Source organism: Vitis vinifera, chromosome 18, assembly GCF_030704535.1.
Source record: "Vitis vinifera cultivar Pinot Noir 40024 chromosome 18, ASM3070453v1".
Taxonomy (NCBI): domain Eukaryota; kingdom Viridiplantae; phylum Streptophyta; class Magnoliopsida; order Vitales; family Vitaceae; genus Vitis; species Vitis vinifera.
The window spans coordinates 7,677,591-7,692,990 of record NC_081822.1 but is presented as its reverse complement, the minus strand read 5'-3'; the positions used below and the strand labels follow the sequence as shown (position 1 = coordinate 7,692,990).

Genomic DNA, 15,400 nt, shown 5'->3' with positions numbered 1-15,400 from the left:
CATGTGCTTAAAGCTGAGTCCACAGTTTCTGTTGATTGTCCATCATTGTTTCATGTCTAAAACCTGTGCTGATGATTAAGAGAGAAAATTCCACCTAGTGGTGGTGGTTGGTAGTGGGGGAAGACTAGGTAAAGAAAAAAACCCCAGTTTGTCTTTCATGGTCACAATCCACCATTTCATCTACCTATGGCCATAACATTTAATACACCCAGTATTACACGCCAACCTGAAATGTTTTACTTATATATGGTGCCTGCTTTGTTTCAACTAGCCATTTGCCCCTACTCTAATTACCTTCATTGCAACTTTTGTAATCGGTACTTTGGAAACTAGTACCATGTCTTTCTTTTTTCTTTTTGCATGTGTGAATACAACAGTGAATGCATCATTTCAGTCTTTTGTTTCTTTGTCTGAATACAACTGTGAATGCACTATTTCCATCTATGTGTTGTTTAGGGTTTACCATTATCAGGTTTCTAGGAATGAATTGAAGTCAAATATACCATCAAACAGTAGAAGTGGCCTCCTTGTAAAGACTCATCCAGCTTTGCTGGAGGGGGGCTGGGGGTGGTCCAGCCTTCGAAACAGTGTTGCCCTCGTCAACACGCTTTGTATAATTTGCCCATTTCTAATACTTCATTCCAACCAATTTAGGGGTTGAAAACATTTAACAATTCATGAGCTATGTCTTCTTCACATTTCTTCTTCCAGTAGGATCAGTACCCGCTAAAACTATACTCTCCAAACCAACAATAATGAAGTGACCAGAAAGAGAACAATTTGTGGCATAATTTGAGTGGGGTAACAGCTTCGTTAATACATAAAGTGCTTGGACTTTCAGAGTTTGGAGAATTTGTGCAAGTCACCATCAATGGAATTATTTATTGGTATGATTCATACAAGTCAGCCAGGTAGCTAGAATTCAAAAATATTAAATCAAAATTTCGGTTTACAAGCATCCATAAGTGACTTGGAAGTTGGGAGTGGTCCTATTAATAGCTCCTTTGATCATAAATTCAAGACATTAAAATACTTCATTGTTTCCATGAAATATATTCTTTTCAACGCTGATAACATGTATTTTTTTTTTTTTAATTATGACCATTCTATTAAGTTATCATTATTTTTGCGTATGTATATGTATATGCTATAAGAAATTCAAGATGGTACTGTATTCTAGGTCTTGTAATTATGTTTAATATAGAGATAATACTAACTATTTAACAAAAGATTCTTTTTGTGACATGGGTCTGCCAGCCTTTAAAAAAATGAGCAAATTAAGCTATTTTTGAGGGCAGCAAAGACTGGAACCTTCAAACGATAAGAGAAGCCATTTTGACACCAAGTGTCATTGAGTCTCAATGAGTAACCATATAATATGAATATAATATTTGTCTCCTACCACATTCACCCACCTCCAAATCAACCATGGGACATGACCTAAAACTATGGAAGAAAATTCTCCCTAGTTGAAGAGACATAATGAAATGTACACAACAAGTACATGTGTATGATGGTGAGTTGTAAGTCGGCAAGCACTCGTTAGGTAAAGGTTAAGGGACGGACCAAGTTCTATTTTTGCCAATTCTATAGACAGTCAGACTCACCTCCACGATCTGGCCGTCCTTCGGCATCATTTCTTTTATTGGTTTATTCCTCTTAACACAATCGACAATCCTGAATCCCCTCTGTTTCTCCATGTAAATGCAGCCTGAACTCATATCTAACCACTCCATCAACTTCCTAGACCCCTTGCATTTCATACATTCAGGTATTAAACACTCTCCTGAAATGAATATAGTATCAAACAGTAGAAGAAGTGGCCTCCTTGTAAAGGCAAAAGCATCCAGCTTTGCTGGAGCCTGGAGGGCTTCAATACGGTGTTGTCCCTGTCAACACGCTTTTGTGCATTTCCCAAATTTTTGTCACTTCATTCCAACCAAGTACTTGGGGGATTGAAACAAAGTTGGAAAGCATTTAACAATTCATGAGCCATATGTCAATGCATGCTTACCATTCATTAACAGTTCTGAGACATGTCCCTGGCATGATTGGATATCAGTTTTATACAAATACAGTGCTTGGACTTTCTGGAGTCTGGAGAATTGTAGAAGTCACCATCAAAACCTTTATCTATGGGTATGATTCCTATACAAGTCGCAGCCCAAAATATAAACTAGACATTTTGGTTCTCCCCATCCACCAGAGACTTGGAAGCTGGAAATGGTCCCACTAGCAGACCCTTTAATTATTTCCGACATTAACATACTCTCTTGCTTCCATGAAATATATTCTTTCTAACGTTGAAAACAGAAATTTTTTATAAGTTCGTTAATTTTATTAAGTTATCAGTATTCTGGCAATAATTATACGTATATGGTATAAGAAATTGAAGGTGGTGTTGTATTCCAGGTCTTGTACTTATGGTCTAATGAAGAGATAATGCTTAACTATTTAGCTAAAGATTCTTTTTTGAAGCCTGAGTCTGCCCTTTCTTCAAAATATTAGCAAGATTGGGTCATTTTCAATTCCTTAATATAAGCTCTTGAGGGCAGAGAGGACTGCAACCTTCAAACAATAGGAGAAGCCATTTTGACACAAAGACCAACTTCGTTCCTTTAAAATGAATGGTGTTTCTAAGAGTGTCATTAATTAAGTCTTAATGACAAGACCATCTAAAATGAATATGATTCTTTCAATACAAATATTTTTCTTATGCATGATGAAACTTGAAAGAAATTTTTTTTCTCAAGAATGATGCTACTTATATTAGACATGATTTTGAATGTGAATTAAGGTGCTGAATAATTTTTTATATTAATATATCATTATAATATTATAATTTTTTATAGAATAGAGAAACAATTGAGAATATTGATATAAACATTTTAGGTCATTGGAATAGAGATGTGAAAAAAAGAGTAGAACCGTAGAAGATACATGAACAAGGACTCATAAAATAGTTATATCTTTCTTTTTCTATCATTTGTATCATTTTCTATAATACGGAGAAATGATTATTTTTATATCTATATAGTTAAGAGGAGTTTATACTTATGTAACATTAGAAACTTTCTCCCTCATCCGATGTGGGATATCACAAACACCCCCTATGTAGACATAATGTCTTCATTGTATCTCATAAGATTACGAAATCAAACAAACAAATATCCCTACGAAGTCAAACAAACCCATATACTAAGGTTGATGATTGACTCTGATACCATTTATAATAACTTGCACTCAATCGTGTAAATATTGTTTACTCTATGTTTAAAAGACCTTCACGACTTTAAAACACATCTACATAATTAGAAGGAACTCATACTTATATAGCACTAGAAACTTTTTTTTTATTCGATGTAAAATATCACAACATAAATACAAAAAATATAAGGAAATATGAGATATTTTAAAATTTAATAATTATATTTAACTTTTTGTTTTTATAATTTTGATGACACAATGAAATAATTTTTTATGATTCGTTTAAATACAATTGTTTGAACCTCGTTAAAAACCTATTTTTACATATCAATTATTTTATCTTTATATTCTTGTAGTATCACATGGACATTAAAACTTCCCTCCATAAAAGAAAATGTAATAAAATGTAAATTCCATTTTTAAAATATTATCTATTTTATATTAATTTTAAAAATGTGATCATCATATTAAAATATATATACTCTCAACCCCGAGGAATTCTTATCTTTTTTTAAAGAATGATAAAAGATATAGGGTACACGTCACACCATGTGAAGAACATCTACTAAGAAAGACTACCATTCTTCATTGTAATGATTGATTTAAATATAAGATGGTTGGGTGACCATGTAATTAATAATTAAAATTATCACTGAGATGCAAAAGTTAATTTAAGTAAACAGAAAATAATAATAATAATGATAGCTGTAACATTTCCAATCTAAAATATATGCTTAAGATGGGAGAAGGCTCTTAGGAAGAGAACTAATGGTTTATATAAAAAAATAAAATACGTGGTCCAATAGGAGTAGATTACGTGGCACATGCTCGAGAGTCTCGATATGATATATATTAAATTATCTAGTGTAACTACTTTACTATTTGTAAATGCAACTCATGGAATGTCAAATGAAAATTAAACAACAATACTCAAACACAAACCCTAACTCTAATCATGTGTATAAGTAAGAAACCATAATTAACCAAAAATTATTTGTTATGAAAATTAGATTTATTGAGAAAGAATTATTGTGTTATTAGGACATTTTAGATTTTATTCCTTAAGAATTTTTTTATTTATTTCTATTTTTATGATTTATAAATATTTCTCCTAAATGTCATGCCTATTATAGTTGAATTTCAAAAAAGAATATATAAAGATCTTATTTATAAAATTTTCTTTAAAAACAAAAAGATATTGTGATTACCAAAAACATTGAAAATGAAAATTGAAGGAATCTAAGGTAGTGTTTATTTTTTGATTGAATAAAAAAAAACTAAAATTTGACTTTTTTTATTTAACTAAAAGTAACGTGTTCATATTATTCAACGTAATTAAACTAAATCTATTAATAATAAATTTACTTTAGTTATATTGATTGATATCAATATGTTATTTTTAACTTAATAGAAAAGATCAAATATTTTTATTTTTTCTATTCAATCAAAAAAACAAACACCGCCTAAAATTATTTATATATGCAAGAAGAGTGTAAATTTGAAAAAAGTGTTTTAGCAAATTATGGTAATTTTTACAAAATTTAAAATAATTTTTTATTTTATTCTATTAGTCTTATATTTTTTAGAAGAGTCCTATTGGGATTGTGCTAGTAGAGTCTCGTTGTGCTAGTGGAGTCTCGTTCCACTTACAAGTAGAATCTCGTTCTACTTTGAGTCTTGTTCCGATTATAAGTAGAGTCTCATTAAGACTGTATTAATGGCCTTTTAAAGCAGGTCACTTTTCACTCTCAAAAGATGAATACCAATTTTTCAAAGAGTTTTTCAGAGAGTCTTCCATACATCTTTCTAAAGGAATTTTTTCAGAACCGAGTTGTACACGTCTCGCTTACAAAGTGCACCCAATGCAAGATTTGGTTGTCGAATCCTGGAGGTAAACCATTGGTACTCTAGTGCACCGAGTTCGTCTTCGAGGAAGGTTGATCTATTTTAAGGACAGTACTTGTTACGCCTCAACCAATAAGTTTTTCTTGCTATTTATTTTGTTCTTTGTTTGTATCTTTTGGGATAGTCCTTTGTTTCCATACATTTAATCCAACAGTCTTGAAATAAATCTAAATGGAAACTTTCCTAGTTCATACCCATCCTGACACCTCTAAATTTGATCCCTTCAACGGGACATTCTTTAAGAGATGACAAGAAAGGATTTTCTCTACAATTGCTGTAGTGAACTTGGGACACATTTTGACTAACCCAAAACCAGAAAATGGTTCTCATTTGTTACCAACTTGTGTGTAGTTCTAGGGAAAGAGAAAAATGTGTGTAAGTTGGTTAAATCACTATATGGGTTAAAACAAGTTCCCAAACAGTGGTACAACAAGTTTGATCATGTGTTAATAACTAATGGATATTCCATTAATGATGTTGATAAGTGTATCTACAACAAGTATGAGGATAACACATGTGTAATCATATGCCTTTATGTTGATGACATGCTGATCTTTGGAATTAGCCTAGAGGTTGTGTGTGAGACCAAGAAATTCATAGGTTCCAAGTATGATATGAAAAACCTAGGAGAGGCAGAGGTGATTCTAGGAATTAAAATAACTAGAACACCTAATGAGCTTAAACTTTCCTAAGAGCACTATGTTGAAAAAATCCTAAGGAAGTTTGAACACTTTGATTGTAAACCAGTGTCAACTCCTTATGATCCCAACTCACAGTTGAAGAAAAATAGGGAACATAGTGTTGCCCAAATAAAGTATGCTCAAATCATAAGGAGCCTAATGTACTTAATGAACTGTACCAAACCTGACATTGCTTATGTAGGAGGTAGATTGAGTCAATACACCCAAAGTCCTAATCAGGACCATTGGACTATTGTTCATAGAGTCCTTAAGTATTTGAAAGGCACCATTAACTATGGTTTGTGCTTTAGTGGATTTCCAAGTGTTCTTGAAGAATTTAATGATGAAAATTGGATCTCGGATTCAGATGAGATGAAATCCACTAGTGGATATGTTTTCATCCTTGGTGGAAGTACAATTTCTTGGAAGTTTGTCAAGCAAACTTGCATTACTCAGTCTACTATGAAGGCTGAGTTTATTGTCTTAGAAAAGACAAGTTCTAAGGCTGAGTGGCTTAGAAACTTCTTAACAGATATCCCTTTATGGACGAGACCAACTTTGTCTGTGTCTATGCGTTGTGATAGCCAAGCTGCAATTGCTAAGGCTAAGAGTAAAATATTTAATTAGAAGAACAAGCATATATGCCTAAGGCACAATATTATGTTGCAGCTGCTTAAAACAAGGGTTATATCTTTAGAATTTGTGAGGTTAGAGTTAAATTTGGCCGATCATTTGACCAAACCACTAAATAAGAAACTAGTGGAAAAAACATCGAGGGGGATGAGACTTATGCCTATTACAGAAGTCAAGAGTGGTGGTAACCCAACCTATTAGAATGTAAATTCCATGAAGTAGGTTCATATGGGTAATAACAAATCACTTGTTGACTTGAAATGCTCTATCAACTTTAATTAATTGTATGAAAGTCTATCTTTATAGTGTAGATAGAGTGTATTCTACATTGACTAAGGTTGAGTGTTTACTCTTAATGAATACCATATTCCTTATGGATGGTATGTTTAAATGCAGAACATACTTGATGGATTCACGTATATGAGAGTGGAGGTGGGGTCACTTCCTATGAGAACTTAGGCAAGTTCTCTAGAATTCTCATGAATATCCAGGTAGGGCACATGACCTATTTGTGCCAACCCGTTTTGTACAGCTCGTAGTGAAGTTGAGAAAACTAATGTGGATAAAAGTCCCTTGAGTTATATCAAGAAACACTGGTTTATAGCAATTTATTTTCACTGTGTTTTATGATTCAATACTTATTTGTCCTAAGACTAGTTCATAGCCATTGGGCACTAGTATTGATGCATTGGATTCTTTTTTCCTCTATTTTTTTTTCTTTTCACATCTACACTCTGTGGATTGTAGGAAGAGTGTAAATTTGAAAAAAGTGTTTTAGCGAATTTGACTATTTTTTACAAAATTCAAAATTATTTTATTTTATTTTATTTTATTCTATTAGTCTTATATTTTTAGGAAAAGTCCTATTAGGATTGTGCTAGTGGAGTCCCATTCCACTTATCAGTAGAATCTCATTCCACTTTGAGTCCTATTCTGATTACAAGTAGAGTCTCATTGGGACTGTGTTAGTGGCCTATAAAAGCGGGTCACCTTTCACTCTTAAAAGATGAATATCAATTTTTTAGAGAGTTTTTCATACATCTCTCTGGAGGAATTTTTTTAGAATTGAGTTATACACGTCTCGCTTACAAAGTGCACGTAAGACGAGATTTGGTTGTTGAATTCCGGAGGTAGACCATTGGTACCCTAGTGCACCGAGTTCGTCTTTGAGGAAAGTGGATCTATTTCAAAGACAATATTTGTCACGTCTCAATTGATAAGTTTTTCTTACTATTCATTTTGTTCGTTACTTGTGTCTTTTGGGTTAGTCCTTTGTTTCTATACCCTTAATCAAACAAAATATATATTCAAAGATTTGTTCAAATAATCTTAGTTATAGATAATTATTATAAAGCTTTGTAGCAAAGTTAGAGTTTTGTTGTTAAAAATTGATGTGAATCCATCTTAAGGCTATGTTTGGTTCCAAAATTCCTTTTTTAATACAATAGTGGGGTAAGGTCAAGTGTCTTTTAATGGTTGACTTAGTTGAATTGATCAATCTAATTTCTCAAAGGAACCTCTTCCCTAAAATAAAACAAATTGTAAAAGGCTTGTACATATTGAAATCGATTTCATTATTCTCAAATTTGTCCACGATAACCAACATGGAGGATATCTAATGAACTCAAAAGGAGAAAAGATTGTGCATTCCCCATATAAGAATTTGCTTAACAAATCTCCTTCTAAATGACTTTAACAGATGTTTGAAGGACAAATTTCTAACGCTAGTACATACTAGATTCTATGATGACGTATTTGTTCCTATAAAGTTTGAGAGAAAATGAGAAAAAAAAAAAAAACAAAGAGGAAAAGTTGAGGGAAAGAAAATAAAAAATAAATTTAAAGTCAATAAATTAATTTTATATATTATTTTTAATTCATTTTACTTATTTAACTCTTCTGCATAAAAATTAAATAATTTAAAAATATATAAATTTCTTACTAATTTTAATTATATTTTACTTTCTTTCATATGTTTTATGCTTAAAAGCAAAAATGAGAAAATACTTTTTCTTAATATATATATATATATATATATTGTAATATTTTCCCACAAACAAACATAACTTAAGGGTATGCTCGAACTGAAAAACATTTTAGTTATACCATGTGTTATATGATCATCAAGAATATTGGGACATACTCCAAGGCTCACGTACAAGTGTCTTTCATAACCAAGATAAAGAAAGTGAGCTATTTTATCAACATATTAAAAGTTAATTTATTTCTTTCACAATTTTCCCAAGAGCCTTTTTCTTGTAGACAAGATGAAGGCTACTAAGACCATAATTTAAGACAGGATATTCACCATTAAGGAGGATATGACTCACAATTTAGTGGAGGATACGGTACTAAATGGATGGCAAATGAAAGATTTGGTAACCCAACTTTGAATCAGTTGCTATACCCCTTATGATTTTGGTGAGTCGAGTCGAATCACAATTCATTGACAGTGTGGTTGAAGTCATAAGTTGAGAGCAGATGTATATGATCGCAGGCTGCAAGTCTCACAGCCGTACATGTGTATGATCGGGAGACGTGAGTCGGGAAGAACTGGTCTGTTAGGTTTAAGGGACATGATGTCGATTTTTGCGTTTACCATGTCGGCTCCATTGTCAGACTTCATCTCCACGATCTGGCCGTCCTTTGGCACTTCAATATATATATGTATATATATTTTTGGTTTTATTCCTCCCAACAGAATTCCATCTGCTTATTATATTCAAGAAGACTCCCCACGTTCCCCCGATTTCAACAATCATATTCCTATCCCTCTCTCATCGCTTTCATTCTCATTCCATCTTTAACCATATATTATCACTTAACTATTAATTAGTCAGGATTCAGGGTTACTAATCTCTCAATCATTGCTCTTAGACCCTCCTTGTATTTCGGGTTGCAGTTTGAGCTGAGTGTTGCGGTGTATTAAGGCCATTTAAGTGCTTTTGTTATTTTAGTGCTCCGTTACTTGAACGTGGCCCCCCTCTGAGTTGTACTTAGCCTGGTGCTAGGCCCTACAGTGGACTTTAGTAGAGGGAATTAGGACACACCCTGGGATGATGATTAGGAATTAAGAATTGTAGACACAAATGAAGTCAATCCTTAGCAACATTCTGCAGCTGTTGGGTATAAATATGTCCCCAGTACTTTTGGCTCTCATCCAAACCAAAACCAATCTTCAAGCTTCAGCCTTAGTGACACCTGACAAACACCACTCCCCTTCTTCTCCTAATTGTGTACAAGGAAGATGGACTCAATGGAAGCTTTTCCTGATGGAGAATGGGAGTCTTTACGCAGACTGTTCTCCACTGAAGAGGCTGATTTTGCCGCACAGTTCCTTGGTCACTCCCATTTTCCAAATGGGCATGACCATGGTTTGAGCTTTGGAATCCAATCCAGTTTTTGGCCTACTCATGAAGCAAATACAGATGTGGCCAGGCTTGATGAGAGTTTGTTTTATCTGTCACATACTACTAACTCCGATTTAAATTATTTTTCACAAGAATGTAGTTATAGCGGCGGTTGTGGTACTGGTGTCCTTTTGCCCAGTTCCAGCTATGACAACTATTACTTCAACGATTCTAACCATAATCTCATAACCAATACTATTACCTCTACGGCCATGGATATTTGTATGGCCGATGAGAAAGATACTAGCTCATTTGTCCCGGTGTTTCCCGATTCTGCATCCGAAGAAACTGTTTTAGTGGGAGAAAATATCAGCAATGGGAAATTGGGAAATTTAGATGATGGTCAGATAGCAGGCATTGCCGTCCCTGAAAATGAATTGCAGCTCAAAAGGAAGTCAGATGTGCCAGAACGGCTCAGGGGAGGAGAAGAGAAAATCAACTCCGACTTGTCTGAGACAGCAAAGAAGAAACCTCGGGTTTCAAGAGATGTAAGTACATTTTGAAGTATCAACATTTTTTCTCCGTCGTAGAAGTGGATTCATTTTTTAATGGTTTCTGACTGTAATTTTCCAATGCAGGTATGCGGAAGTAAGAAGAATGTAAAATCAAGAAGGGGTCTGAAACCCACTCCAAATGGTAACAATGAAGAAGACACCAATGCTGTAAGTGAAGGACAGAGCTCCAGCAGTATCAGCTCAGAGGATGATTCTAATGCTTCTCAGGAGCTAAATGGGGGGACAACTTCGGAGTCTAAAGGCTCTGCAGCTCTCAACTCGAATGGAAAGACGAGAGCCAGTAGGGGGTCAGCCACAGATCCCCAAAGCCTCTATGCAAGGGTAAGAAACTTTGCAGTACTCCCAAAGAAAACTTTGCATTTTTCCCCCATACTTTTTCTTAATCCTTTCCATTTTCAATCTTTCAGAAAAGAAGGGAGAGAATAAATGAGCGATTGAGAATCTTACAGAACCTTGTTCCTAATGGAACAAAGGTAAGCAATGAACTCCACCAACTACCTGATCCTCATTCATTGGTTCTTCTTCAAGATCAAAGTTGAAGAAAATGAAACCTGGAAACTGATTTCTCCACGGATCTTATCTTGTGACAGGTTGACATAAGCACAATGCTTGAAGAGGCAGTCCATTATGTGAAGTTTTTGCAGCTCCAAATCAAGGTAAGAACATGAACGGATTTATCATCCTCTTCAAGCTCGATTGAACCAAACTTGATCGCTGATTCTCCTTCATTTATGTTAATTTGCAGCTATTGAGCTCAGATGACATGTGGATGTACGCTCCCATTGCTTACAACGGAATGGACATTGGTCTCCAGAACCTCCACCAGAAGATCCCTTCACTCCGGTGACCTCAGAGGAAAACCGTCAAGAATTTTCCTTTGTTAAAATAAATGAAAGAAAAATAAGAAACCAGTATACTTTTGTAATGAATTAATAATCTCAATGAAAGTCCATTTTCTATCGTGAGAGTAGTAGTAGTAGTTTCGTGCTTATAATCAATCAGATGCAATCTGACATCTTATTTTGTATTGGAGATACAATTTATGGAAGTGTTCATCTTCTACTGTAAAGTCTAAACTACTAGTTCATGGAACTGAATGCATTTAGTTATCTAATTCGGAATGGGCAATCATGGCACCTGCCGGAATCACAGAGTGGGTTTTGAATGGGTACCACAAATGCAAACAAATCAACATCAGAGTGATGAAATCCAGATCTTTTTGTGGGTTTTGCTTGACTTTTTGAGAAGTGAAGAACATGAAGGGAATGAGAATTAGAAATTTCATTCAAGTTTTTATAAGAGTGTTTGAGAATTTATTTAATTATTATATTATTTTTATGTAAAGAAATAATTTTTTTTAATATTAATATTATTATTTTTTGAAATAATATGTCAGATAAGAATAATTATTGAGAAGATATTTGTAATTTTTTATAATAGTTTCATAAATAATTATTAATATTTTTATAAATAAAATAAAAAATATATTGTTTATTAATGTGCCTTTTATGTGCTAGAGCCTCAATCATATCATTTAAGCTTTGAATATCCTCTACTTTTTAAAATATTAATATTGAGCCATAATTTTACTAATATATATGAAATTTCTTTATTTAAAATTTATGTTGTCATCTCAATTAATGAGAATTAACTAATTTACTATATATTAATAACTATATCATTATTTTTATTTTTTTAGAAACTGTGTATTATTTTTAGCATATTATGTCAAATTAATATATATGTTTATAAACATTAATTTTAAAGGCTTTTTTGCCTATTTTTTCATTCATAAATAAATAAAATATTATTCATAAGGAAGCTTAAAGAAAACTCATTATTTAATCATAAGTTATATAATTATATAAAATGTAATAAATTACAGAGATTGTGAAAAAAAATGCATAGTACAAATGACACAATGTCACCTATTCCCCGAACTTAAACTTTAACTCAAATTTTGAGATTTTCTATTGTACCAAAGGATTTTTCATTTCAAACCAATAAATCCTTTCATGTAGACACAGGGAGTGTTTGGTGTGCAGAAATGAGAATTAATATTTTGTTTTCATTTTTATTTTTTATTGAATAGGAATAAATTTGATAATTTCAATTATTATGTTTGGATGTATATAGGAATGCAAGGTTGTAATGGTAATTTGCTTATATTTCCATGTTAAGTGAAAATGAGAAATGAAACAAAAAAAATAAACAAAAAAATAAATTATCAATAATATGGTGTGTATGATTTAAAATATTTTTTATATTTTTATTTAAAAAATCTAACATTGTACATAGTTCAAAATAATTTCTTGTTTCTCTTTATAAAAAATCCTTAAGAGTTTTTTTTTTTTGCTAAATAATAAAAACCTATTGGGGCATATGATTTTAAAACAATGTTGTTTTTAAAAAATTTATTTAACTATTTGGTTGTTGTTTTTTAAAAACAAAGTAAAATAATAATTTTTAAAAACAAAATAAAATAAAGAATTATTTTTTTTTCATTAGAGAAAATGATTTTCAAATCAAGTGATACTTTTGTTATTAATAAGTTTAATCATTTTAAAAAATAAGCTAAAACTCAAAAAGTATATATAATGACTATAAAAAATAATATACATAATTAATACTTTAAAATTTTTAATAAATCTTATAATTTTTAAGTATAATTTGAAATTGAAAAAACATATTAATTAATTATAGATTAAATAAAATAATTTAGAATATCATCTTTATTATTGAGTAATAAATACATGCATATAATGAAAAATTTAACTCATTTATACTTTAAAAAAATTAAAATTTATTTATTTTCATATACATATTTAAAATAGAATAGTATTAATAATTATTAATTTTGAATAATTATTTTTTACTTTTAACAAAATCAATTAATTATGCTTTTATAAGATGTTAATTTTCATATTTTTATAATATTTATAAAATCATAAAAATAGCATTAGAAATTATTAATTTTGAATTATTATTATTATTATTATTATTATTTACTTTTAACAAAATAATTTAATTAATGTTAATATCTATTTTTATAATGTTTATAAAAAATATAATTTATCTTTTTATTACATTATTAATATTCGTATTTTATTAAAAATTATTTGTAAAAATTGCTTTTATTTTTAATAATACATGAATTAATTTTAATTTAAATTATATAAATTAAATTTATAATTTATGTTTTTTACAAAATAAAAATAACAAATTATTTTTAAAAACTAATTATCTAAAAAAGTTTTTAGTTTTTGAATTTTTGAAAAATATTTTAAAAAACAACTTGCAGAGAATTAAAATATCTATTAATTGGGATGAATTGAAATCCCACAGAGATTTCATTTTCATTAGAATATTAAAATTTTTAATATTAAATTTCTAAAAAATAATATTAATATTAAAAATTTGTAACCGCAACATGATAATTACTTAATTAGCTTTATTTTCATTTCGTGATATTCTTACAAATATTTTAATTAAATTCTTAATTTTAATTATATTTGGTTGAATTATCTGTCATTTTTTCAATTATTTTTAAGCCCCTTTATTCAATATAACACTAAACATGCCATTGGGTAAGTAAACAACAGAAAGGCAACACGACATCAATCACATCTATTTATACGTTTAGCAAGCGCACAAGGGTATATACGTAAATTCAGAATCTACACCCGGGCCGCACCGCTTAGGTACTGTCGAACCCGGAACCGCACATCAATCACTGTCTCCATTGCCCGAGCGAGCGAGGGAGAGGGGAACAGAGCAGTTGGAGGGCCATGTCGGCCGAGCAGCCCCTGAAGAAGCGAAAGCTGCATGATCATGTTTCCGAACCTCCACCGGAGCCGCAGCCGCCGCCGCAAACCGCTGCTCAGCAGCGCTCGGCAACTCCACCGCTGTCGCAAGAAGAAATTATGCGGAGACGAAGAAACAGAGAAGAGATTCGTAATGTGTACGAATGCTACAAGCGAATTAAGTCGTGTATCGCTCATGAAGATGCTCGCTTAATGCCGGAACTCGAGCAGGCCTATCTCTCTCTCATCACTGCTTCCAGAGGTCTGTTCGTTTTCATTTCTAATCTCCGAATTTTTGGATTTTCTAGGGTTTATTTAATCATGATTTTCCTAATCTATGAAATCTGGAAGTAATGAGAAGGAAGAGAGGAAATTGATCACTTTTAATTGGTGCCCCTTTTTGGTTGTTAAGAAACTTAAAGAAAGCATATCAAAATAAAATTTTTATTTTTATTTTTTATGTACTTCTAATTTCCATAAATTAGAGATATCATTTCAACTGAGGCAAATGATTGTAGTGGGCTTAGTCGAAGAAGGATTTTGTTTTCTTGATTCCTAAATAATGGAAGCCCTAATTATCTTTTTACACTTTTTTCCAGCAATTAATTGAGGGAAATTTATGTCTTTCCTTAAGTTGGTTTGAAAGTTGCTGGGTTCTCTGGGTTTTCCTTATCATGCTGTTCTTGATTTAATTTCGGTATTCTATTTAGTTAGTGAGATTGCGTTAATACAAGTGAAATAAAAACTAATGGAAATAAATTTATTTTAATATTTGATAGTCTTTATTTATTTATTTATTTTATTTTTTATGTCAATATCCTCTGTTTGATTGCTGATAAAAAATTTGTGAATAGAAAAGAAAATGAAATATTGAATAATATATTGTGTTGTTTTGGTTTCCTGAATTAGTAAAATCTTCTAAACCATGTTAAATCCTTGTAGTGGTCTTGGTTAAGGGGATGGTTTTGTTCTCTATGCTTCCTGACATGAGAAATCTAACATTGAAATGAATGTAAAGCTTCCTTTTTTTTTGATAGTCAAATGGGAAATACATGTATTAATGGCGCCTAAAAGGAGGCGTGGCAAAGTACACACAAAAGTATTCAAAAACACCTAGTAGTGACCAGGGAAAGGAATAACAAGACTCCTTTCCTCGCTTTAAGCTCAATCAATCTATGAAATCTAATAATGACATTATGTGATCCACTATATACACTAGATTCCCAATGAAGATAATATGGAAATCT

At 31.6% G+C, this 15,400-nt stretch overlaps 2 protein-coding genes across 2 annotated transcripts in view; both read left to right on the top strand.

The window, feature by feature from the left end:
* The first annotated feature begins 9,672 nt into the window (after positions 1 to 9,672).
* On the top strand, positions 9,673 to 11,281 carry LOC100264335 (transcription factor bHLH84). Its single transcript, XM_002283266.3, has 5 exons — positions 9,673 to 10,323; positions 10,414 to 10,671; positions 10,758 to 10,823; positions 10,941 to 11,006; positions 11,096 to 11,281. Exons 1-5 carry the CDS (start codon positions 9,673 to 9,675, stop codon positions 11,195 to 11,197), a joined length of 1,143 nt encoding a protein of 380 aa, XP_002283302.3. The 3' UTR covers positions 11,198 to 11,281.
* A 2,728-nt stretch (positions 11,282 to 14,009) lies between these two features.
* Positions 14,010 to 15,400, top strand: part of LOC100259158 (uncharacterized) — a 44,852-nt gene continuing 43,461 nt past the window's right edge. The window contains exon 1 of the mRNA XM_059734294.1: positions 14,010 to 14,415. Coding sequence (XP_059590277.1) covers positions 14,139 to 14,415 — 277 coding nt within the window. The 5' untranslated portion in view covers positions 14,010 to 14,138. The remainder of the gene's footprint in view (positions 14,416 to 15,400) is intronic.

Coding starts and splice junctions, on each gene's coding strand:
- LOC100264335 (XM_002283266.3), top strand. CDS start 9,673: ATGGACTCAATGGAAGCTTTTCCTGATGGAGAATGGGAGTCTTTACGC. Junction 10,324..10,413: donor AACCTCGGGTTTCAAGAGAT/GTAAGTACATTT, acceptor TTTCCAATGCAG/GTATGCGGAAGTAAGAAGAA. Junction 11,007..11,095: donor TTTTGCAGCTCCAAATCAAG/GTAAGAACATGA, acceptor GTTAATTTGCAG/CTATTGAGCTCAGATGACAT.